The sequence below is a fragment of the Xylocopa sonorina genome, chromosome 6 (genome assembly GCF_050948175.1).
Source record: "Xylocopa sonorina isolate GNS202 chromosome 6, iyXylSono1_principal, whole genome shotgun sequence".
Taxonomy (NCBI): domain Eukaryota; kingdom Metazoa; phylum Arthropoda; class Insecta; order Hymenoptera; family Apidae; genus Xylocopa; species Xylocopa sonorina.
Genome location: NC_135198.1, coordinates 11,761,302 through 11,785,956, shown reverse-complemented (window position 1 = coordinate 11,785,956; position 24,655 = coordinate 11,761,302). Strand labels below are relative to the sequence as shown.

Sequence of the window (24,655 nt, the reverse complement as noted above, 5' to 3'; positions counted from 1 at the left end):
CGCGGCGGAGTGCCGGACAATAGGACGACATTAGAGTCCCGCCGTCTCCGGACACCTAAACCGACCACCTATTCCGGCTGCCCCCGAATTCGACTGCCCCCTCTCTCGCAATATGCCCCGTGTTGTTCTCCCTTTCGTTCCGCGCGGTTCGAAGCAGCCAAACTTCAGTCCTTTGAACCCGTTTCCCTTCGCCTCGACCTCGAAAATTCGATGCACACTTTTCGCGATTCCTCTTCTTCTAACGGTTAAGAGGTTCGACTAAGAACAGAGCAGACTACATTTCCACCGTGTCTTCGGTCCATTAAACTCGAATAAAGCAACGCTGTCCGATCGATAAATTCGTGCACGCTTCGAGCGCAACAACAACCCACGCCCCGTCTCTCTCGATCCGTGGCCTCCGTTCTCTTCTTCCATTGAACCGCGTCTTCGCGCGCAACTCCTCGTCGCCAGACCGCATCATCTTCCTTCTGCTCCTAATTGTCAGGATCCACGCGTGACCTGACTACACAGGCGTACCAGCGTTATTTCCTCCGGGCTGGCATTCTTGCCGGCCACGTCCGCTAAACGCATCAGGTCTCGCGCAGCTGCAACGAGTAACCGTCGATGCTGTTGCCCGTGACGAGAACTCAGTGTACCACTCCGTCGAATGTCGCTGATGAGACTCTTCGTAGAGGAAGAGAAACAGAGATAGAGACAGAGAGAGAGCACGCGAATTTCTGAAACCGTAGCAACACGGTCCGGTTGAAATTCTTCAAGAAATACTCCGGGTTATTACGCGAGCTCGAAACTCCATTTCCGGGAGAATTTACCGGGCGTAGTAAAGCGTAGAGACGCGACGCGGTCCCGCACGGAACAATTGCTACACAATTGCGGCAACGCACGCGGAGTTCTGATTCTCCTTCGAGTTCAATTACGAGTTCGCGATCGTCAACGATCCACGAATTGTCCCTCGGATCGCGGGAGCCCGATTTAATAATTTATGAGCGCCGTTCCACCGTGTACCGTGCGCGGGGGAACGGTACAAGGCGAGTTTCGAGGCGAAACACGTAGGGAAACGAGCCGCAAGTCGGGCGTGGAACCGAAACGCGGGACGGGTCCGCGACAAGTGGCGAGAGGGTATGAAAATTCGCGGGTAACATCGCATAATACACCGTCGTAGCGACTCGCGCGCACACACACACGCACACACCCCATGGTGCGCTCCCCTGGGTAAGGGCGCCGCGCGGATGGCGGCTTTGCGCGCCGCGCATAAACTCGCAGAGTGGTTTCGCAGTTTCATTAACGCGGCAACTTAAGCGAGCGTGCGCCGACTTACCCGCTAATTCAAATTAAGTCGAGCAAAGCCACTGGCCGATACGGGTCGTTTAATTAGCCGCGCGCGACCGCCTGGCTGAGTTACAGGGCTGCAAGATTTCGGGACGCTGCCGCGCGCGCACGCTGGACTAAACTCCAACGCGATCCTTAAATCCAGCGAATCTACGTTCGAACGCTCGCGGTGGTGTCTTTTGTCCGTTGGTACGGAAGATTTGCTGGATTTGCCAGGCACGTTGAATAGCGCCAGCCTCGTTCAGAGATCCGCGTAACGACGCGTGGGATGGTTTCGATTTATAAAAACTACCAACCCGATTGTTTTATTGGTTTAGTGGTAAATTCAGAGATTTATAGAAAGCAGGAAATCAGAGGAATTATCGAACGAGAATCGTGCGCAATGGAACGGACCATTACGCGGTTTTAATCTCTTTTTCGTTTGACCACCGTATTAGAATTTCACTATCGAGTGTACCAACGTTCATCTTTCACCCTCGTGTTTCTCTTATTCGTGTGCGGCTGCAAATCGCCGGCTAATTAATAAGAAAACTCCGGACGGTCCGGTGTCCGCTTTGGCTGAGGGATTATTGAATTTTAAGTACCTCCGGCGGGATTCCAGGACACAATGGGTCCCTCTCTTTCTCTCTGCTCGGGCAGAACGATTGTGCAAACGTGGCTCCGCAAGGAAATTTCATTAAAAAGCCCGGGTGTACCTTCACCCTAGCGCAACCTACCACCCCCCTCCAGCTCTCTCCTCTCCAGCGGCTAAAGCAGCTTTTAAAAAGCCTTTTAATAGCTCCGTCCGCTCGAAATAATTCTCAAGTTCCTCCATCTACGTCCTCCCGCTACCGGGCCAACTTTTTTTTTATCAGGATTTACGATCGAACTGATTAAGTATTTCGTCGAATGCCCCCAGCGGATGAAGAGTTCCGCTAACGAGAAAATTCGCGAGACGAGACCCGCTCGCCTCTCCAAAGTCGGACGCGGAAGTCGATCGATACCCGCGAGGAGCTCGCGAATTTGTGTCGCGGAATCTAGGCGAGCATCTGAAGACATTGACACCAGCCGCGAACTGCAACTGTCCCAATTCGTGGAGCAGATGCCTTCCTCCAGAAGTTGTTCAAGGACGAGACTAATCGACGAGAAGGTTAACGACTGCGCTCGCGCGACGAGTTATTAATTTATTAGAGAGAACAGCGTCGTTCTAGAACGAAGAGAGGGTAAGGAACACAGCTTGCGAAGGTTCATCGTTGAAACGTTTTGCGGTTCGGCTCGACGCGCTGATATATTCTCCCCCGCGAAGTTACTCCACCGCGAAAGAGCATAATCAGAAGATGAAAATACTAAATTCGCTTGGCGAACGTATAATCAAACATCCATTATCGAGCGTTCCTGCAAACGTAACGCCTGCTCTATCTCTTAATTGATCTGACCAATCGAATATTCGAGGAGGCATCGAAACGGTTCCGTAACCGCGAACGCGGGTGGCTCGAACAGGGGTTGCAAGAAACGATGACTCGGCGCGCGACTCGTCGAGCAAAGCGTGCTGATTTCCTTGGATCGGGAAACGGGTAGGTGTCGAAGAGAGGGGGTTGGAGGGTGGAGAGAGCGCATTGGGATCTCGATTAATTAATATCCGTGCAATCAAGGTATTGCCGCGTCGCTTGGCTCTCAAGGTGGCTGTCGCCGCGAAAACGATCCCTTCGAGGGATTCCGGGAAGACCGAGCGTCAGCCGCAATTTACGCAGCAGGAAACGCCTTCGCCACCGCGGGACGAAAGGCAGCGTCTGGTAAAGGGTTAACGCGGATCTTGGGGTGCAGCCGGGCGAAATGTCACTCCCGCAGTCGACGGGGTAAGAGATCAAAGTTAACGTAGATTATTTATCGAGCGCGAGTGTACGGACGAGACGAGTTGTAAACAGCAATGAGTTTCCACGAGGGTTTCCCGGCTTCCGCCTTGTTCGAGGAACCCCCCTTTTTCGCTGTCTGCGCGCCTCGCCAGTGTTTTTCTTACGATTCTTTGCTTCCCTACCCTCGTCGATTCAGCGTCAGCGCATCGATACGAAGTGTCGTTTAGAGAATACGCTGTCTCGATACAGCACCGAATTAATCAGTCAGAAGACGAGGCAAAAAGTATATCCAGCATCCCGTACGAAAAACGTAGCCTGATACTAATTAAACATCTTCCTCGATAAACTCGGGGATCCTTCCGATATTCCGTATAATGAAACGCTGGAAAAATTGCGAACGACGGGAGACGAGCGCAGGAAGATGCGACGGGGATACGCGATCGATCCACGGGATTGGAGTCTCGGTTCTAATCTCGCCGCGGATAAACAAGCGACACGGATATATTAGCCGTTCGTTCTCTGGACGGATTTCTTAATATCCGCGCGATTCCCACGGTGCACGCCAGCGCGGGTGGGTATATTCCGATGCTCGAGGTTCGTCGGGACTCGAACAAAGCCGAGTTTTATATACCCGTACTCTTCAGGGCCCGTCTGGCCGTCGATTTGCCAAGCTAATATACCGTTCGCTGCCGGCGAGCAAATAGAACGTGGCCGTCGAGCGAAAGGGGCTCGATAAACTTCCAGATCGAATTTCGTCCGCGGGTACCACTCGACGGAGAGCCTGCGCGGGGGTGGAAAAACGTGGACGAGGACGAGGATAAATATAAGCGAGGGACTTTGTGGGCCGACTTTGCTCTTTCAGGGGGACTTGTTAGGTTCCCGATGGACAGTGAAACAAGAACGTCTTGCTTATTAGCCTCGAGGGTTCTTCCGCTTTGATGTCGAGTACTCGCGAGTGTCTTCTCTTGTTGAGCGATGCTCGCAAATATATCTGGCGTATCGGAAATATTTATCGCGTACACGCGATACCCCTTGATTTACTCGCGGCGAACGGGAGGATGTTAAGGGGGTGGCGTGTGCAAGCGAACAATTTTCGTTGTTTTATTCGATTATCAGTCGCGATCGAATCGCGTGCAGCCGGCGCGCATTCTCTCGTCCGGTAATTTACGAAAGGCGCGGTAACTATCGCCAGCGAGCTGAATTGACGACCGGCTACAGGTCGCGCGACGAGTGTCACTGAACGTTTTACCCCGCAAAATGATGCACGACCGGCGAAATTGCGTGCCACGCGGACCACCCCCTGGTGTCCACCCTCGCCGCTTCGACTGCTCTTCGACTGTTTCCCACGCGTCGAGCTTCTTTATGGACGGATGAAAATGACAGCGAGCCAGGCATCGGACGATATATAGAAATTTTTTCAATTTCTATATCCACGTCCAATTTAAACATTTTATCGTCCATTCTTCACGTTTTGCACCTCCTTCGCGCAACAGTAAACAGCAGAGTCCGACTCGAAACTCTCTCTGCGAAGAACGAGGGGAGAAACGGTGCAATTAAAAGTCCATCGATCCTAGGCTGCACCCGAGAAAGTTGGCCAGGGTGCTTGAACGGGTGAGAACTCTGGCAATCGTAGATATCGGATCGAGAACGCGAGGATGGTGTGTATATCGATCATCGACGGCTAGTTGACAGGCGAAACTGTCGGGGAAATTACGTTTCATCGATGTAAAGTTTACGTCCCGATCGCGATAACGGATTGCGGCTGGACGGCGTTACCTGACCGACGCATCGGTCACAGGTAACGATCGCGTGGACAGCGGTTATGCGCCGGTGTACGCTGAATTTTACAGCGTTAACGGCGATCAATTTTACGAGCGAGGCGTTCCGTCGCGACGATTGCCACCGCTGGGAGGCCATTCGTCGTAAATGCAAATGCGTTCGACATGCGTCGCGAAGACGCGCGCGACAGCCTCTCCTTTTTAGCGCCGGCTCGTTCTTATTTACGGTCCACTAGGAACGAATAAGAGATTTTATAGGGGCTTTATAGAGATTTCGTAAAGGAAGCGTGTCCTGGCAGTCGAATATTCAGTTTTATAGCCGCTCCGTTCGCGTTGCGCATACGCGTAAAGAAATAAACGGGGCAGATACGAACGTACGAAACGCCCTGACATTTGCCGTGTCACTTTTCAATAACACGCGCCTCGAGTGGTTACTCTTTTCCGTCGAATTATTGGAAATTAGTAATTAGATCGCAAATTATCCGGGATTGGCGGAACCAATACGGGAACGTAAGCAAATTCAACGGGAAAATAAGCTAATAAACTGGACGCGTAAACAAATAAATTGAACCAGGCGAACTTGAAGCGCAAACAAACGAGGGATCGTTCAATCCGAGTCTAATGCCCGAAATCCGGCGGAAGCTGGGTAGCTGAAAGGAACGAGCGGAACCGGAAGTGTCCGTCGGGGTCCCGTTATTAAATAACAATCGAGGGAATGGCCGAGGTGCACGCGCGAGGCGCACGGCGGCGACAATCGCCGGTAACGATATACGTGTCGTTAGCGTAACGGTTAGCGTACAGGCATTACCGTGGCGGGTCGGTCTCGTGTAACGATATTAGAGGATAATGGAGCCCTCTCCTCTGTATGGAGGACATGGACGACGGGGCCGACGACGTCTACACGGGCTGATAACAGTCGTACGCGGGGTGGTGCACGCGCGAGCGTAGCAGACGCGCGTTACGGTACGCCTCGCGACTCGCAGGACGTCGAGATGGTAATGAGACCCAGGCAACGCGTGCCCCCAGGCATCACGACGCACAATGCGATTCTGCTTGTTACCGATAACGTTTTGCTGCTATCCGGGAACCCTCGTTACCAACGGCGCCTTCTTTCGACCTTTTGTCCCGGGGTTACTTCTCGCGCTTGGTCAACGTCGGCACTTCCGCGTCGCTTAAGCTCGCGGACTTCGAAACGCCGCGCTTGTTACGTTTGTATCGCAGTGAACGATGCGAACGGATCGAGAGATCGAGACACCAAAAACGAGCCTGCTCGGAAAACGGATCGGAAGCGGATCCTCTTGGCTCCTGGAAGCGTAATCACCGCAGCCAGACAATCGTTCTGTCCGGCGAACGAGACAAAAGAGGGAGGACGACCGACATGCCGGCTGATCCAGGCTCATTAATCAGCCGGACGGCATATAGAGCGCAATTATCCGACGGTAATTAACTTCGCAAACTGCAGCCCCCGCGAAGTCTGGGAAGGCGAACGCGTAAAGGACGGGCGGGACGGGAGAGATGCTTGATAGCGGCGAGGGGGTGGCAGTGGTGGCGTCAGCATTGGATGGTGGATGGTTTGGATGGAAGGTTCTTCGTGGGTTCCAGCCTGATGGAGCTGTTCTGGAATTATACACGGGGTTAGCCCTGAAAACCAGCCGGTAGCCAGCTTTTGCCCCGGAAACTAATTTAACTCTCGCATCCTCCGCTGCCCCCCACGCCCCAGCTACGCCGCCCCGCGTACCCGTCTCTCACCCTCTACGTCAACCGGTGGCGTACAGTCGAACGAGCCTCGACTCCACGCCGTCGACCCTCGCCGATTTCCACCCTCTCCAATTCGTCCGCGTGTAACCATCCACGGCTCCTCGCCGCGTTGTGTCTCTGGATCGAGGGTGCGAGGGAGAAAGAGGCGATACTGGAACGAATCGACCTCGAGAAAAACTAAATATACCGCCCCTGGGTGCGGGTGTGTGTGCGTGCACGCGCGTATACGAAGAGCCTGTTCCATGGAATTGACGTTCGTTTGATTTGGCTCGAAGCGGAATAGAAAGTGTGTCGTAGAGAGACGGGCTGGCGGCTCTCTGCGGATGCAGCCCGATTCGAGTGCCACTTCGACGCATTAATTAGAGGATTCGCGAGGTGTAATTCCAAAAGGGGGTCGGGTCCGTTCCCGTGGTGGTTTCTTGAAAAAGGTCAGGAGGCCAATCGGAGAATACTCAACGAGTCGGAACCGGTCGGATTCCGATTGATCTCGATGTTGTTCAGCCGGTGGAGCGCACTCCACGCTCCACACGGATAATGGTTATTTCAGCCATTTGATAAATATTTTTTCCTCCGCATCGCGGATTCATTAAATGGGGGCAACGGCGGGGGCCTCTCGTCGAATTCGCGCAGCGCCCGGATAATGGAGGGTTTCGCAAACGAAGAGACGCACGCGGCTCGAGGCCATTGTGATCCCCGATGTTCCTAGCAATTAACAGGTGATTTTAATTGGACGAGCAGGGGCCATTCTTTCGACGGGTCGTGGGGCTCTCTGCTCTTTAATGGAACCTTCCTAAAACCTGCTTGCTTGGGTCACGGGAGCCCCCGCTCTCAGCCGGCCGCTAATTCAATTAGCCAATTCTCATTGTACCGTTCACGCGTCCGCCGGTCTGTTTTACCTGGTAGATAGACCCGCGAACGATAGTCGATACCCTCCTCTCCCCGTCCCGTAGTCTGCTCCTTTTTTACTCTTTCCCACCCACGAGTCTAGCTACCAGTCCGTTCAGTGTTTGCTTACGGTCAACGACGAGCCTGTCCTTGTTTCCTCGTTCAGCGGACCTACCCTGTCTTCCAACCGGAGGTACGTTATTCGAGGGTCGAGTGGAACGCAGACGTAATGAGGGTTCCGGTGCAGAGAAACCTTCGAACCAGTCGAATTTGGATGGTAAACGGAAGAAAAATCCTGCCTGGCCAAATTGGTAAACGCAAAAGTGCAACCGCGGAGGGCAGGATCGGCCAGGAAGACGGAAATAATTGATCCTACGCAACGAGCAAGGAAGGGTAATCGCAGACACGGGTGGAGCGGCGCAAAGAGAAGGCTGGGTCGTATCAGACGCGACTATTCGCAAGGATTCGGAAAAGCAAACGAGGGGGTGGCGGTGGTTCCCGTGGGCGCTGCGAGCGCATATAAACTCATATTTTCACGGCGCTGTGGGACGCAACGTGCGAAATAACAATTACCCATCCTTCAGACGCGTATACGTGTCGCGATAAATTGTAAATAAGCTCCTCCGCCGCGGAAATCCCCGGCATCTGGATAAACTCTTGAAAAGATATTCCGGTCGAACGTGACGCGTTTCTCGAACGACAGATGGAACCCGGCGCGGGTTCGAGCCCCTAGATTTACTGTAAATTTTAACGCGTCCGTGCGAGCGTAGACGCGGCTCGAATGCATTCTGCACCCCCACGGCTACAGAGGGAGGCGCCTTTAACGTCCGCCATTCTTTCTACTTAACCCGTGGACGCGCGATTCGCGCGGTTTCGAGGGAGCTTTGATTTTACATCGAACCTGAACGTTCGAAAACGGAGCCCACGCTACGATTGACCCATCGCGCAAGGGGATCCTCTATGGATTAAGGTAATTCTTCGGGGCGGCGCGCGATGGTTTATTACACTCTTCCAAGATGAAGGCTGGAGCATAAAAGCTCGCGTAATCCAACGCGAATTTATTTTAAGCGCGCGGCAATATCTTTCCTGATTTATTTAGCGACCGAGTTTCAATCTCTCGCGCGTTAAACTAAAGCGCGCGAGAGCACTCAAGCTTGCATTACCGCCGTTGATGAAACAATTTCAGGCAGCGCAAACACACGTGAACGCCCTCGCATAATGTATCGGAATAATTCGCGTTTTAACTTTATTAAAAATTTATATGAACGATCCCGCGTTGAAAGTTATCGATTCGACGGCGGAGGGAGGGGTGGAAGAGGAAGACGATTCTGAAACGCGTCGAGTGGAACGTGATGTTTGCGGGAGCCGATCGCGAAACAATCCACGGGGCCGTTTGTTATTCCTGCCGCCAGTGCAAGGCTGAACAGATTTCTTTAATTTCCAACTTGGAAGTCGCCGGTTCGAAGATAAACGCCGACGAACGACGAGCAGGGCAAACAGAGCTGACGCTGAGGAGCGGGAACGTTGAATATTTGACGAGCAAACTTCGGATGAGTTTAACGACATTTTTCCGCGAGTGTGTTTGCCGAGCCGGCGTCGCTCGGCAATTTCTCGATCCGTCAACTATCCCCGGCTAGTAATACAGGATAAACACGACAATGCTCCATGGGGTACATCGAACGGGGGCGCGCGTTCGCTGGCGAGCAGCTGTTGACTTAAAAAATACAATAACGTATCGGCGATGGAAGGCCTGTCTGGGCCTGGTCTCTCTGGACTCGCGACTTAGCTTTTATACGACGGACACGACGGGGACAGGAGATACGGCACGGTTCTGATTGCTTTCCGCAATTCTCGCAGCCGTCACGATTCCCTTTTGCCCGTGGACCAGAGCCCTTTTGCCGTCTAGCTGAGCGTACGTCTCCTATCAGCCTATTCTCCGGGGTGCACGGTTTCCTTTTTCCAGTCGCCGGAAGACGAAGACTGGCACCGGCGGAATAAAACGATGGAAATCCCTGATAGACGTGGGACGAAGAAGAATCGTGCTGCCGTTGGATAAAGCGAGGCGAACGAAATCCCATCGAGGGACCTCGTCGGATCGGTGCTGGCGGGTTAGACGAGCGAGCAAAGGGAGAGAGGCGGCGGTGAAAGACGGGCGAAAAAATCGTAGAGCAAATCGGTCTTTATTTAGGAAATCCGTCGCAACGGGACGGGGGACGATCAGAGAGTAACAAGGCGAAAGCGTGGAAACGTGAATTCCTCGTGAAGAATGAACGACGACGGGCGACGCGTAGGGTTCGCTCGGAAGTGGAGTACAGGCAGCTATCGAGGGTGAAACGGGGGTGGTAGTAGTAGGGGACGAGGCGCAAGAAACGTCAGAGGGTTGACGGTTCGAGGGGGAACCCGAGCGAGGTGGATCGAGAGGCGGAGGAGAAGCTCTACAGAATTAAGAGCCCATTAGCCATTCATTAACTCGACGGTGAGATCCGCGGAGGGGTGGATACTCTTTTCTAACCCCCCTTCTTTGGCGTCGTGTCGCCCCGCGCGAACAGACACTGGCTGCGTCTCGATGAAAACTAGATCCATTCAGCCGCGGAAGCCACTTACCACCACCTGGTACACGCGCGAGCGAGTGCCACCCCTATTGTCTACGGGCCCTGTAGGGAGGGCTCGCGTCACGTTTCACCGGGAATCGACGCTATTTAAGCGACGATCGCTTCGAAAGGCGGGGAGAAACCAGCTCTGAATCGCCTCCAAGACTTTTGATGGCGCGATTGAAGCGGAAACTTTGCTCGATCCGGGGGACGACGAGCCCTCGATATTTCAATTTAAAAACCAGGCAAATCGCCCGTGTAATTACAGTCGTGCGTTGAATACCACGGCCGAGTCTGGCGATCGATTCTGTCGAATGTAATTAAAAAACAATCGGACACGAATTAAGGTAAAAGCAGTCCGTCAAAGATCGCGGGGGGAATCGCGTTGTTACATCGCGCGACACTTTTCCTCGCGTCAACTCTGGTCGTCCTATTGGACGATAATTGACTGTCAAACTCGCGGCACGGCAACGCGCACGGTCGTTCGACTGTAATCCCAGAAACGGGTTAATTGCGTTATGGCTGTCATTATCTCGGTCGCTGAGCATGCAGTTCTCGAGAGGTGCGCCACCCACGAGACGCGGCTTGTGCACGTAATCCCGGGGAACCGTTCCGCTGAAACGTTTACTTCTAAACGTGCGGGGCAACAGAAATTTCCCAGCCCTTTATTTCATTTGCCAACTCGTTGTTCGATCGGTTTTTTAAACGGGCTGCGAACGAGCTATCGAACGAACAATCGAACGAGAAATTCTAAACACCTATTAAAAGGGTCACCCCCAATTAGGAACGATTACATAACGCTAACCGTTGACTCCCTCGGCACACGCGGTCACTCAAAGGAGGGTAGCAAAAGTTCACGCTTCGGAAAAAAAGCGTGCAAACGAAATATCGCGAAAGGGTTAAGCGTAGGTAACTGTCAAAGGCCGTCTATGCGACGGTAGAGGCTGCGTTAATTAACGTCCTCGCGTTTTTCGTCGACGCGTATTCCACGTTCGCGCTCCCCGCGAGGGAACCTCGCTCGCTCAAGTTGAGCAACGCGCGTACGCAAGATAGCGGAGAGAAAGATGAGCGAGGAACTTACCAAGATCGGTGGGGGGATGAGACCTGGTGAGTCTGCAGAGTTGCAGCGGCAGATAACGCGTATCCGCTCGCGGTGGTGACTTGGGCGGCGGCGGGGTGGCGCTGAGGAACCCTCGCTGCAGCTCCCAACCCACCTCCTGGATGATCGAGGCCTTCCTGAAGTACGGCGTCACTTCCCTCAGATATTTCACTGCAACGGATAGATATTCGCCTGTTAGATCGTCGAGGTTTCGAAAAATCTGATCAAGCACTTAGGGAACGTCGCTGCCTCGATTCCACACCCCCTCGACTATTCCCTGGAAAGTAACCAGAAAAAGAACGCAGCCCAGGAAAATAGCCGAGCGCAATTTCTTTCGAGGTGGGTAACCAAGGAACAACGACTCCCTCCCGTTGTTACGAGGTCCACAGCCTTGAAATTTGCCCTTCGCGACGAGTCGAGCCGGGGCAACCAGGCAGGGACCTATAGCCTCGTAAATCGTGCCCTGCACGGATCTCGGTTTCGCCGTCGAAGCGTCTGCGAGATACGGTACCGCGGTCACGTACAGACTGTTTCAAAATCCAATTTGTCGTTGATGTTTCGACGTCGCTGCGGCACCGCCGTCGCGATTACATATAGGATGAACTCGTTAAAGTTCGAGGGAACACGGGACGCGGAAGAGGGAGGGGGGGGGGCGGAAAAAGGAAGGATGCGAAGAGGGTGGGACCCGTGTGCAACCCTGACGCGAGCTAACCGAAATACTGAAACATGTAGCGCACGCCCCCGCTGGGCGGCAGAGTAACCGGGACCCCTGGGCCACCGACGAACTCGCTGGGAACCCGTAAAAACCGCTCGTAAAACCGGGATACGCTCTCCTCGAGGAGGTACGTGGCTTAATATCGAGCCGTCCTCCTGAATATCGATCGACTCGGCCCTCGCGTTGCAACAACGTCCAGAAATTTCCGCTCGCGCTTCGGGTTACTCGTTACCGAAATTACCGATCGATGGCGGGGCTAGAGTAGTTTAGTGCTGGTTCGTCTTTTGAAGGGAGATAGAGAGAGAGAGAGAGAGAGAGAGAGAGAGAGAGAGAGAGAGAGAGAGAGAGAGAGGCTGCCAATGACTTTGTAGCTGGTGACTGAATTTTAAGGAGACGACTGTGGAGTGTCTGCCTAATTAACGAGCGCTTATAGAACTTTGGATTGGCTTTGAAAAGGAGAGTGGATGGCAACTCGATATTTGAGAGCGCGTTTCGAGAGCCTGAACGAAACTGAACGAGATCGTTTATAAAGAGAGGAGGAGAGCGCTGACATAGATATCGGAGCGTGTAGACTTAAATCTGATTCCATGATCGGCAGTCGTCGCGTCGGTCCATTAACGTCCCCCATTGATCGTAGACGCTAATCACAAATCATCCGTCAGCCGATTGATATCGATGACTGGGCTCTTCTTTCGCCAGTCGAGAGCAACGCCGGCTCGTCCGGCAAACATGTGCAATTTCAACGATGTCCATTGATAAGCGACAGACACCGTGGCCGTAATGCATGTCCCGAGTAACCAATCTCGTTCATAGAACGAGGCAAACAGCCATCCATCTGGCCCGTGACTCGTCGCATTATTAATAATTAGACGCGATCCGACTGTTTGTCCCCCCGATTTCCATCCAATTGGATTACCGCTCGCGTCACCATAGAATTTCATTGGCTAATATTGGCCGGATGAATCTGATCAACGGTCGTTGGCCCTTCTTCGATGGACGAATTCCAATCCGCGACAATCGTTCGTAAAGAGCCCGAGTAGCCGGAAATACAACGTACTCATCGTGCAGAGGAAATGCTAACCGATCTCTTCTCGACTCGATAGGTTCATTAAGAGACGCGGAATAGTACAATACCTAACGCGACATATAACGGACATTGAACATTCGTACCGTTCACCCTTAAAGAGATTTCAAGGTTTATCCTCGTTCTATATTCCCCGTTATTTATCTAGATTCCCAGGTACCAAAGAATTCCACGTTTTACCACTTCAGCCAAAAGTCACGTCGCTGTTTCGACGTATCCGCAAACGAGGGCCGAACGTAATCCACGACTGTGCTCCTGCGCTTCGATTTCCCGGAATTTCCACGGGAGAAGCGGAACGAACACCACGCCGGGGAGGGCAATCGCGGACGCGTCCGAAATTCGACGTCGAGCGGCGATCGTCGCGCGGCCCGCAGAACCTCGAAACGGTCTGGCGGTCGCGCGACGACCGGAACCGGCTCGCAATTTTCCGCGCGCGTTCGACACGCGAGCGTACGAGCCCTGCCGCCTATAATTTTCGATCGCGTATTCGGGCCTGATCGTCGTCGACCCTCCCATTCCCTCCAAGGCTAGCAATTTCGCTGCGGATCGACGCAACCGATAACGAAATCCGCGATTCCGAGGGATAATTCCCCCGGCGTGGGGCGAATTCCACGTGGAATCGTATCGAAACTACGGTGGCATCGAAACGAAGATACCATTTCCCTTCGTGTCTCATCGCTTCGAAAGAAAGGAGACGAGAAAATTGACTCTGCGAGCGATAAACCTGTGACAGTGGATCGCGAGGAGTTCACTCAGACGCGAACAGTTTCTCTGATGATCCATCGAAATTAGATTAAATCAACGCCCACGATTTCCCACGAATGCCCTTATACCCTCCACTTAACCCACACGAAAGTTGAAAGCGAATCAAAAACACCGCGGTAAATGCAAAAGTGACTGCGGCTTCTAAAAGCGTCCTGCGCGATGAAGGGGTTAAAACGTGAAAGCTGGAAGAGTGGCGGTGATGTTTGAGCGGTGGAAACGTGGCGCCTGTTTGCGTGGCCCCGAAGAGGAACCGTGGGGACATCGTTCAAAGGGGAACCGTCCTACGTCGACGTTACTTTTCGAGGATCCATTAAACTAATTAAGAGCGTTCGCCTCTTGACAAACGCGACCTATTCCTAGATACGTTCGGATGGTGCGCGCGAGAGATCCGACGTTTATGCGAATTAGAGCGATTTTTACGATCGAGACTGGAATTTTTCCAAGGAAACCGCTGGGTTTCCCGTTCGATGCGAAGCAATTGTCGGATCCGCGGCGGGGAATTCCTTAACGAATTGCAGTTACGACGCGGGCGCGACGCGTTGGCTCGACGCTGCACCTTTGAGTCTACGCGGCGCAGAGCGCTTAGGATACTTGGAATTCCTATTAACATACGTTTGCGCGAACGGCAGAATTAGGCGGGGCTTTATCTTCGAAATTAGGTACACTGGTAACGTTGAAGCCGCGCGTTGCAGCAAAATATACGCGGGATTCGGTGGCGCGGGTCGTCCCGGGAGCACGGCGCGTCTAATCTACTTTAGCAACTCTCCAAGAACAATTTCCACGTGGAACATCCGGTTCCCCTTGGAGGGCGGAATCAATTTCGCCGTTAGGATTAGTTAAAGCGCTCGAATCTTTCGAAAGCCACGCGACCCTTCGCGAACTCCGAGTCGAGTTATCCGCCGGCTGTGAAAACGATATACCTGCGTTCCGTCGAGACGTTTCGCGCGCGCGTCTCGATACGCGACTGTGAAGAGAGAGAGAGAGAGAGAGAGAGAGAGAGAGAGAGAGAGAGAGAGAGAGAGAGAATGGTGGAACGAGAGGCGAAGAGGAGAAGATGGTTCGAAAGCGACCAATCGAGCGATCGCGAGGCACGCCTTCGAAATAGAGTAAAACGGGATAAACCGGAAGTCGATCGCTGCCCGTTGCCGACGGAAGATATTTTTAATATCCGGCGTGGCTCCCGTCCGCTCTTCTTACCCCACGGCCACGTAGGCGGCCCTTGTATGCAGAGCGAGAGGGGCCAGAAAAGGGAAGATCTCGTATTGAAATTGCACGGAAATTTATCCCGGATCGCGCTCCGCATCGCTGTATCGATGCGCCGCTCTCTCTCTCTCTCTCTCTCCAAAGTCCCGAGTCCTGATGAAAAATGGATCGCCCGTATAGACCTAGGCATCGCTTTGGAATTTATCGAACCGGACGATGTTCATGGGTGATAACCTTTCCCAGACTGCACGCCACCCCAGGCCATTTTATTCATCAACGGATAAAAATGTTACGCGATGGTTTGGTACGCGATACCACTTTGCGCGTCGCATCGCCGAACAAAGAAACTTCGAACCGAGTTTAAACGCGGGATCGACTGTAAATCCGATTAGCAGCTTGCATTCAACTTCATGTTCGTAACGTAACGGAATCATCCCCGTGAACCTTTCGATACCAGCCAGCTCGGCCGATCCGTCGAATCGCCAACACCCGAGAGCCATAAATTCGACCGGGGATCGGGGTCTGAAAAGCCGTCGGGAACGAAAAAGGGAAACCTCTACTATCGTAGCGACGAGGCGCGCGGCCTTTATCCGAGCCTCGTAACAGAGGGATCGATATACTCGCGGATCGATCGGCTCGAAACGAATTTGTTCGAACGTAACGCGACAATGAGACGCGAAAGGACGCGTCGGGGGTTGAGATGGATCGCTTTGGAAGGTGTTCACCACCTGTGGTCCCGCGGCTGCGATCGACAGGTGGTAAACGGCACTTTCCGCCTAGCCGAGAACAGAAAATATCCTTTCACGCGGCGATCCTTTCGCTATTTACGAGCCAGCTCTTCCTTATGCATACCGCGCGCACCGCCGGAACCGATTTATTCCGTCGATTCCGGCCGGAGGCCCTCCCCCCATCCGTCTGAGAAATGTACAGATGATCTTGTTCCCATGAACAAGCTGCCGCGTGTATCGAACCGACGCTGTTACGCGACGGCCAAACAAATGTCGAGGCAGCCACGTTTCTCGTCCGCGACTTTATTTCCTTCACGAGTTGCCAGGAACGGGAACGATAAAATGAAAAGAATGATGATTTACGCGCGTAATTCAAGTTGAACGGCCAACTCTCTCGTTTATCGAAACGAGATTCCTCCTAATTTCGCATAGCGCACGATTCGGTAAGCAGGATAGGGAGAGAGATTTCTCAAGACACAGGGGCGCGTTACTCGTTCGAGTTTCGTCAGATTAAACGGCTGGCTCTCGCCGCGGGGAGGACACACGACTGATCCCTTGAGATTTTTATTCCCCGACCGGGTACAGTTCGCCACCCACAAACGAAGGAACGTCCCGGGAATCCGGCCCTTTCTCGCGGCTCTCGCGTAATCGTATGATTTACATTCAAATTCCCTCCGCCCAGCGACACGGCCTGTTCATCGTCCAAATTTATTCGGGATTCTCCGTTGGGTCCGCAGGAGTCGAGCTTACCGTGGAATACGGACGAGGACGTGTCTCGCTTTCACCGCGCTCGCATTTACGGCTCGAGAGTAATTCGTGGTCGTAGACTTTTCGAAATTCTCTGATGTTTCATTTTTCACAGGCGCCCTCGGATCTGACGAGGGAACGAGATTCGCGTCTGGCAATTTTCATTCGAAGATTAACGTAATCTCGCGGGCCAGCAACGGGTCTAGAAATCTGAGGAACCGAAGGAAGCGTCTTGGTTACCCGGACAAGGAGCAATCTCGCGGCGGAAATCGTGCAATTAAAGAGGAGGGAGGAGGTGGGGCTCGAATATTCCCCAATCCGCCGGATTGTTAGCCGTTCGGGTGAAAATAAAGATCCAAACGGGACAGTAGTCGTTTTCTTCGACGATGGTATACACTGTATTTAATCGAGCGAATGCGGATCAGAGGAACGTCCGCTGTGGCGATAAGACGAGCAAGGAAATAAGTAGAAATGGAAATGAAACGAAGAGCACCCTTGCACCCCTCTTCCTTGGCAAGATCATCTCGAGTTCCCTACAACAACAGAAAAGACACCGTATTTCATCTTTCCGAGCAACTAGGAAGCTGTCACGAACCAGAATACATATGTTGCGTGCCACTTCCTCGCGTTTCAATTGATTTATCGACACGCATTTGCCAGAATCGTCATCGTTCGTCATCGCGAGCCATTAACGAGGAACTGCGCGATGATATACCAACCGCACACTAACAGGCGAAACTTTCGACCAAAATTAATATTATAAATTTCAATAGAAAATCTGTAACATTAATTGAAATCGTTAAGAAAATTCCATGGAAGTTCGCTGTACGTGTAAGTAGCTGCTCGACCGGAAACTCCGTTCGCTATCACGAATGTAATCTGGCCACGTTACAACGCCGGTACAAGTATTCACCCCCCTCGATCGTCGATCCATCTCGCAGCCGCGGTACGTCGCCGACTGGAACAACCGTGGGGGCCACCGTGGAAATCCTAACGAGCCTCATCAATTATTCATAAAGTTGACGTCTGTTCTTCCCGACTCTTATCGCCGTGCGATTTCAATCGAATCACGATTCGTCGCGTCCGCGGACGCGGCGCTAATTTAAATGACGGCGTCGAGGCACCGGGACGAATCGAACGTCCAGCCTGGAATTCGATCGCGAAGACGGGGCAGGGGACGAGGCGGGGGATCGGACGCGGCCCCGCGCGTGATTTGTATGCGCGACAACGATAAATGCTTTACGGTAGGCTATATAATAAATGAGGACGCGCCCCGTTCGGTTTACTCGCGCGCGAAAAGCCTTTACGAGAGCCCGCGCCTTCCACGGTTGCCACCGTGGCTGGCATTAAAATGTAAATTCGCCCGATATCGTTTCATTGATCGTAAACAACGGAGTGTCGCGTGGTCGAAGGGAGGATGAGAGGAAAGAGAGAGAGAAAAAAAAAAAACAAACCGGGGATAACGTTGTTATCCCAAGTAGAGCCTCGCTGTTGCTGTTTCTTTATGCGGCGTCCGCGCCGCGTTCAATCACAACGGAAACGCTTATAATTTCCTTGGCAAGTTTGCGTAACGAGCAGCGCCGTTTTCGAGCTGCATTCTCGAAGCTGGCGACTCGCGAGTCGATCGATCGCGTTCCATCGAGGGGGATATCGTGGATTTCGTGGTGTAAACGAAACGGCTGAGCCGCGTTCGCGGACGAATATCCGCGATAAAGGTGAACGACGACGAAACGGTCATAAACGGGTGGTTTTTCTTCGGGAGCGAGCCAGGGGATGACAAGTATAGCCGTTGGTACGCTGTTGCGCGCATCTATTCGGCTTGGTCGAATTTTTCCTTCGCCGTCCACGGTATAAATCGTCGATCGACGCGTTCAGCCGGCGAACACGGGACGAATATCGTAGGAACGAGTGATTCACGAGGCCGCCATGGGAGCCTGGTCGTCGTAGCTCGTGGACAAACGAGGCTAGGGCGCGCGGAGGCGACGCGCCGCTTCGATAGAGATCCCCCAGCGGAAAAAGGTGCCACGCGTATTGATTGATGGACGATCGGATGGATGCGGAGCTTGAAAATGAAGAGTTCCGGACGAGGAAGGGTGAGACAGGTGTCGGGAAGTTCGTGGACGATCGAGGATGAGAGAAGGGGCGCGTTTTGACAGACGAAAACAAAGGGGACGAAGGATACAATTCTTTACCCCGCAAATTCGTAACAGTAGCGACGTTCTATGGGGGTGGATTATGATTTTTGAAACGCATCGCTGGATACGAATGCACGCGAGGTACATTTGACACGTCGCTAACTCGCAAAGCGTACGCGTTATACCATACACGACTGCGTATCGCAGTTATGCTCGAAGCATGCATTCGATGCATCTTAATCCGTGTCCCTGTTTCTCTCCAGTGGACAGAAAACGAACCGAATACGAACGAAATGAGGCAAGTGCGAAACGAAGAGTCGTCAAACGTCACTAATTACGCGGAGGTTAGCGATAGTTCCTGGTAACGCGACTTTGCGCGAGTTCACGCGAGCAACGAAGCGACGAGGCAGAGGAAACCAAAACAAATTCCGGTGCGAATCAAAATCGTATCCGCGAGAAATAAAGCGTGCCGCAGGACGGCACTGGATGCGAATTATATTGGAAAAGTTGCGGAGCATCGAGAAGCCATGGGAAATAGCAATTAAAACGGTAGCCAGACGCTGATGAAACACGTGTTTTCTAATGAATTCCGCGGAATAAGCCCGGTACGCACGCCGCTGAAATTTACGAGCTTCTTTCTCATTAACACGCCTGACGAAACTTTTCAACGGCTTGATATCCCCGCTTGGATGGCTGCGGCTGGTTATGCAACGGGGTGGCTGCCATTGTTGGGAGTTATTCTCGACGACAAATTGCCGATATTTCCGTGAATATACGACGCGGAAATCTATGATTCTCGCTGCTCGCCATAATTATTCGATCACGTAGCGGGAAATTCATTCTCGTTAATGATTCAGAAACATTTTAATGGAAAGAGGATCGAACCGCTACAAGTAGGAAATACGTCCCTAATTTTTATTATCATTCGCAACCCTTTCGTCGTTTCGAATGCCACGTCAGCTCGTGTCGAGCTCGAGTAATTTTCGAAGGGATACGACTTGTCCCCCAAACGCAGTTCGCGGTGCGACAACTTTGATACCAGTTATTTTTCCCTGCCGTGGACCGAATCGGTTTTCTCGTTTCGTGTTTCCGCGGTGATCATCCTTAATCTGAACTCCGGAATTACGTACGTACATCTCGCGTCGTCCCGTGGGACTCGACGCATCTGCGGACGCTGCTAATTGCACACAGCCAACTTTCGGATTTTCGACGCGGTACGAGTTTTGGAAACTCGACGTGGCGCAGGGCGACGAGAGATTTACCGGTCGTGTATCGTCGCGTTTTTTCGCGAGCTCCTCGAGTTAATGGAAACCCGAAATTGCTGCGAATCGACGACGCGTCTATCGTTTCACCGCAGACGAGACTGCGAGGAGGAATCTACGATCACGTTGGCGACTCCGTATCGATCGATCGGGAGATTTGATTGAAATTCTCTTAGCGAACCGTAGACAGTCGCGTGATTACGGTTTCGAAGGGAAGAATAGCGAGAGATAGGGTGAGACCGTTTAAGAAGCACGGCAACGGTTAACTGTAACCGTTAATGCAGAGTTGGGCGCCTTCGACACCGTTGTCTCAGCAACCTGCGAGCGAATATCTCGTTTATTCACAGCCAACTTGAACCGTGAAAATTTCATGCCCCCCGCCTCCCTCTTGCCATTGACGCAGTCGCCCCGAAAAGACAAAAGCTAGTTTCCTTAATCCCGAGGGCCGCGCCTCGAGTACAATTTCTTCCCCTCGCCGTTGGATCTATCCGTTTAACCGAGACTGGACTGGAAAACTCGACCGGCGATTCAGGGCCCACCCTCGCAATCCCGTTTCCATTAAATCGTGACCATTGTTTCGCGCTCGAAAGGGACCCGACGGCTGACGAAAAGAAGAAAAGCGAACGGTTAAAGTTTCGAACCGGAGTTTCCCACGTCCCGTCGTCATTTGCATCGCAAAGATTGCGCCGTTTCCCCAGCCGTTGTTCTTTCCAGACGTTGATTAACCATTCGAGGGTCCAACCGATGCGATTAACCTTCGACGCTCAGACGATTGCTCCCCCCCGGAATCTCTCGAAAATTCGAACTGAACGATTCCTCGAAACGTTCGCGAACGAAACGACAACGGGCTAGCGGGCGTTTCGACGGTTTCACAAATTCCTATCGTGGAATAAAGAAGCGTAAGAACAATCGCACGACTGGCGGGGCCATCGAAATCCCGCGACGATTTCCCGCGATTTTCTTCCGGGTAAATCGCAAGCAAGGATTTGCCGTGGACTCGGGAAATCTGTCGGTGAATCCGGAGGTGGTGCGCGCGTGGATCTATTCGGGAAGGTCGTTCGACGAACGCAGGCTTTACGAGGGCGCGCACCATCGGCGTGCAGAGAAAGGGGCGGCAGGGAGGGACGGTTTCTCGCCTCGTAAGGGTTCGAATCTCATTGCGAATCGCGGGAAGAGCGGTTCGAGACGGGTATTGGTCCCAGGACGAGCAGAGAGATACCGCTCGCAATATCGCGCCTTTCCCTTCCTTTTATCTAAACGACCCTGCGCGCACACGTATACCAGGCGGGGGTGGCGAGAGGGGTACAGCCGAAATCGCAGCTTCGTAGCTAGCTGCCGCAGCGAGCCGTTCCTGCGGATATTTCCCGAGCCGAATATCGCGGAATAGATTGTCCTTTCGTCCCCTTTTATTTTTCCTCCTTAGTCGGAGGGAAATCCGGTTTCTCGCGCGATCGAGACGCCCGCGGCTCGAATTCTCTGCCGGGCCACCCCGTTCGCGGAACCCTGCTTTCCTCGAGATACCTGAAACACTTCGCTTTTCTTTCCTTTTTCTCTCGCGGGAACAAGCTGTACAATTTTTGTGTTTCTCCGCTCGATTTACATAAGTACGCGATACATTCGCAGCCGGTGCGATTCATAAAACGATTCGTATCTCGTCGATCCGTTTCGCATGGCTAGAGGGGAAATCGAGGAACGCGTATCCCGCGTTGAAGAATTATAGAGTTATCGGGAACGAGCGAAACCTCCGAACACCCCCGTCGAATTTCTACGAGGCAGTTAACCATGCGCGGAGCAAAAAACAGGGATTTTCCGTAGTTATCGCGACACGTGTGCAATCGGGTGGCTCGCTGACTAAAAAGTGAGCAATTCCTAACAATGGTGAGATTTTTTTTACCCTCGAACGCGAACCAAAAAAAAAAGAGGAAAAAGGACAGAGAAAGAGAGAGACAACGAAGAGGGCGAGGGTGCAGACGATTCTTTCGTATAAATTCGCCAGGCTGTAATAGCCCGACGGCGGTTGTAATAGGCCAGGGAAAACGGTTCGAAAAAACGTGTGTAACCCAGCGGCGCCTTTTTTCGCTCTTTCCTCTATTTCTATCCTTTTCGACAGACTGGACGGTTTTATTTTATTATTATTCCTCTTTCCCATCCTAGCCCCCCCTCCCCTTTTTTTTTGTTTCCATCCTTTGTTTTTCGACAAAAAAATTCGACGACTGTCATCGCTCGACCGGCACAACCGGACAATTATATTCTTTTCAACGAACCGGAGCTCTCCATTAATCCGATCGGAAAATTGTTGCGCGGACGACTAACGGCGTAGGCGCGCTTAAAAGCTTCTCGGAAATCGAATTGCCGTGAGGTGGAACACGCGGAGCGTGCCCGAGCCCATTCGAGCATACGGATAAAACGTTATTTGCATTCGACACGAAGGTAGACAGCGCGAGGTGAGGGGATCGAGTCTGGCCCGATGTCGTGTGTGCAACCATCGATACGTGACTGGAGCCCCGGCGACGGCAGACAAAGAAGTCACCCTTAATTCGTCGTGGCCTCGCGCGCGCTCGCGTACCTGCATCCGGCACCCCCTGGCGCATCCTCTCCGTTTCCCCTTTTTATCTGCCATTTGTATCCGCGGTGGCGAACGCCAGAAAGAGAGGAGAACACGGCTGGTGGCCACGCGCGTTCCCTGAAATAACCCAACTCGTATCGTATGCGTGACGCAACGCCGCCACTTTCAACGGAAGCTACACAGGAACGGACGAGCCTGATATTTCCTCCGCGAAGCCACCGAGCGGAGGAGAACGCGTGCGGCGAACGGTGCTCCAACGGAATAACGATTTCACTGACCTACGACGATTGCGTCGCCTCCTCGCCTCCTCCACCCTCCTCTCTGGGACGTTCCTGGCGTTGGAGATGCGCCATTCGAATTATTTTGTCGCGTGCGATACCGCTGTAATGGAATTCTACGTTTAAGAGCAGCCTCGAGAACGGCAGGAGAATTGTGCGACGTGTAACGCATGGGAAAGGAACACTATCCGTCGAAACGAGTGGAAATAAGTTTTACTCGGTGGTGGATTAAAGGAAATTTCCATTTAAGGAAATTCCCACGGATACGAAGGAAGCGAACGCGAGCAACTGCGGTGTTCCGTTTTAGAAAATACGGATTATATTTGCCGATCGACCAGCGGCTCTATCGACACGTGAAAGCCACATTCGACTGCGTCAGGGATGCATTAACGTTGTCGCTGGACGAACCTCGCTATCGACGCGAGTTCGATGGGCTTCGAAATCGGAGGAAATTACCAAAGCGAAAGGCGTGGCGCGCAATAAGAGATTGACTCTCGTCGATTCCCCAAGGAATGGCCGGTTCGCAGCGGTGGAATGCTCGGTTTCCAAACGAGAAACCCGCCACTCGTCTTGCCGCTTGATTACCGCAATCTACCGCGATATTTTCATCTTTCAACCGGTCGCTCAAGTATCCTCGTGGCAAAGAAAATCCGCGATTCGAATCCGTGCCGCGCAACCCCTCGTGCCGCTGAACGAAGATCAAAGATGACGAATCGTTATTGACGGTTCACTTTGAGAATGGACTACGAGGCCCGCCTCGTTCCTTGCCACGGAGATGATGGAAGTGGCTGGTTAAAAAGCGACGCGCGGGCAACGCGCGTGAAACCGAGGGAGCGAGCGGAACAACGTTCACGAGACCGTAATTATTTAGATAGGAGAGCGCGTTGCAGTCGTGTACCGTGCGCCACAGGTAACCATCTAGCCGAGATTGCGTTTCAAGACGGTAAATCTTGTGTACACATCTGCGGGCGCGCGTGTGTCTGCCTCCCGTGTCGTCTTGCACGCTCGACAAACGCACGCACACACACACACCGCCCCCGCAGTCTATGCACGCGTAGAGAGCTGAGTGCAAGCAGTGCCATTCCGGCGCAATGACTCCTGCCTCATTAATATTTATCGGATCTGACATTCGAAACAGAAGTAACCCAAGTGTCTCGTGGTCGCTGATAAACGGCGAAAGAAGAAGAGGGTACTGCAGGGTACCATGGGCTAGTCGATGATGATCTATGGATCGCGTGCGTGTCGGCTGAAGATCAAGCTGGAAGGGTTGAACGTGTCTACGTTGTTGAGGCATTGGGTGTACTCGATATTGGACGCTGGTAATCGAGTGGCTCTGAATCACTCTTGATATCGAAGTAACTCTTCAACCTGTAAAATTATGATGAATAGGAATCTCTGGTATCGCTCACTTTATTATATTACACCAGAAGTACAGGGTTCTTGGAAGAAGGAAGACAATAATGAAGAGGTGATGTACAAGGAGTGGAGCGAGTCGAAGAAACAAGTGGAAAAATATTCGTTTAATCAGACGCCGGGGCAATGATTCTATTCTAGAGGGTGAATAAAGGGTTAAACATCATTTATCAAGAGGCGAAGTTAGCGGCCTCGGCAAAGTGGATTTCCTTGCGCTCCGGAGATGGCAGGAACGAAGATCTGCCTGCAACCACAATAATTTGAATTTATGATAGCATTATTGCTGTTGCTACCTCAACAACCACGTACTACCACCCGCGAGAGGATTTACCAAGCGTTCGTACCGTTATACGAGCGGTTTCCTATGGGCTATGACGCGTCGCATCGGCGAAAAACTCTAGCCGAACGTATTCCGCACTCGCGACGATCGTAACCCGACCCATTTTAATAAACTACCCCCTAAATCCTATCGCGGTTACGAGAGTGTACT

The 24,655-nt window shown here is 52.6% G+C and overlaps 1 protein-coding gene across 2 annotated transcripts in view; it reads right to left on the bottom strand.

Moving 5' to 3' along the window:
- Syn1 (Syntrophin-like 1) overlaps window positions 1–24,655 on the bottom strand; it is a 255,869-nt gene that overhangs the window by 90,074 nt on the left and 141,140 nt on the right. For both annotated transcript variants that reach the window (XM_076896191.1, XM_076896190.1), the window contains exon 3: window positions 11,252–11,440. In XM_076896191.1, the coding sequence (XP_076752306.1) occupies window positions 11,252–11,440 (189 nt within the window). The remainder of the gene's footprint in view (window positions 1–11,251; window positions 11,441–24,655) is intronic.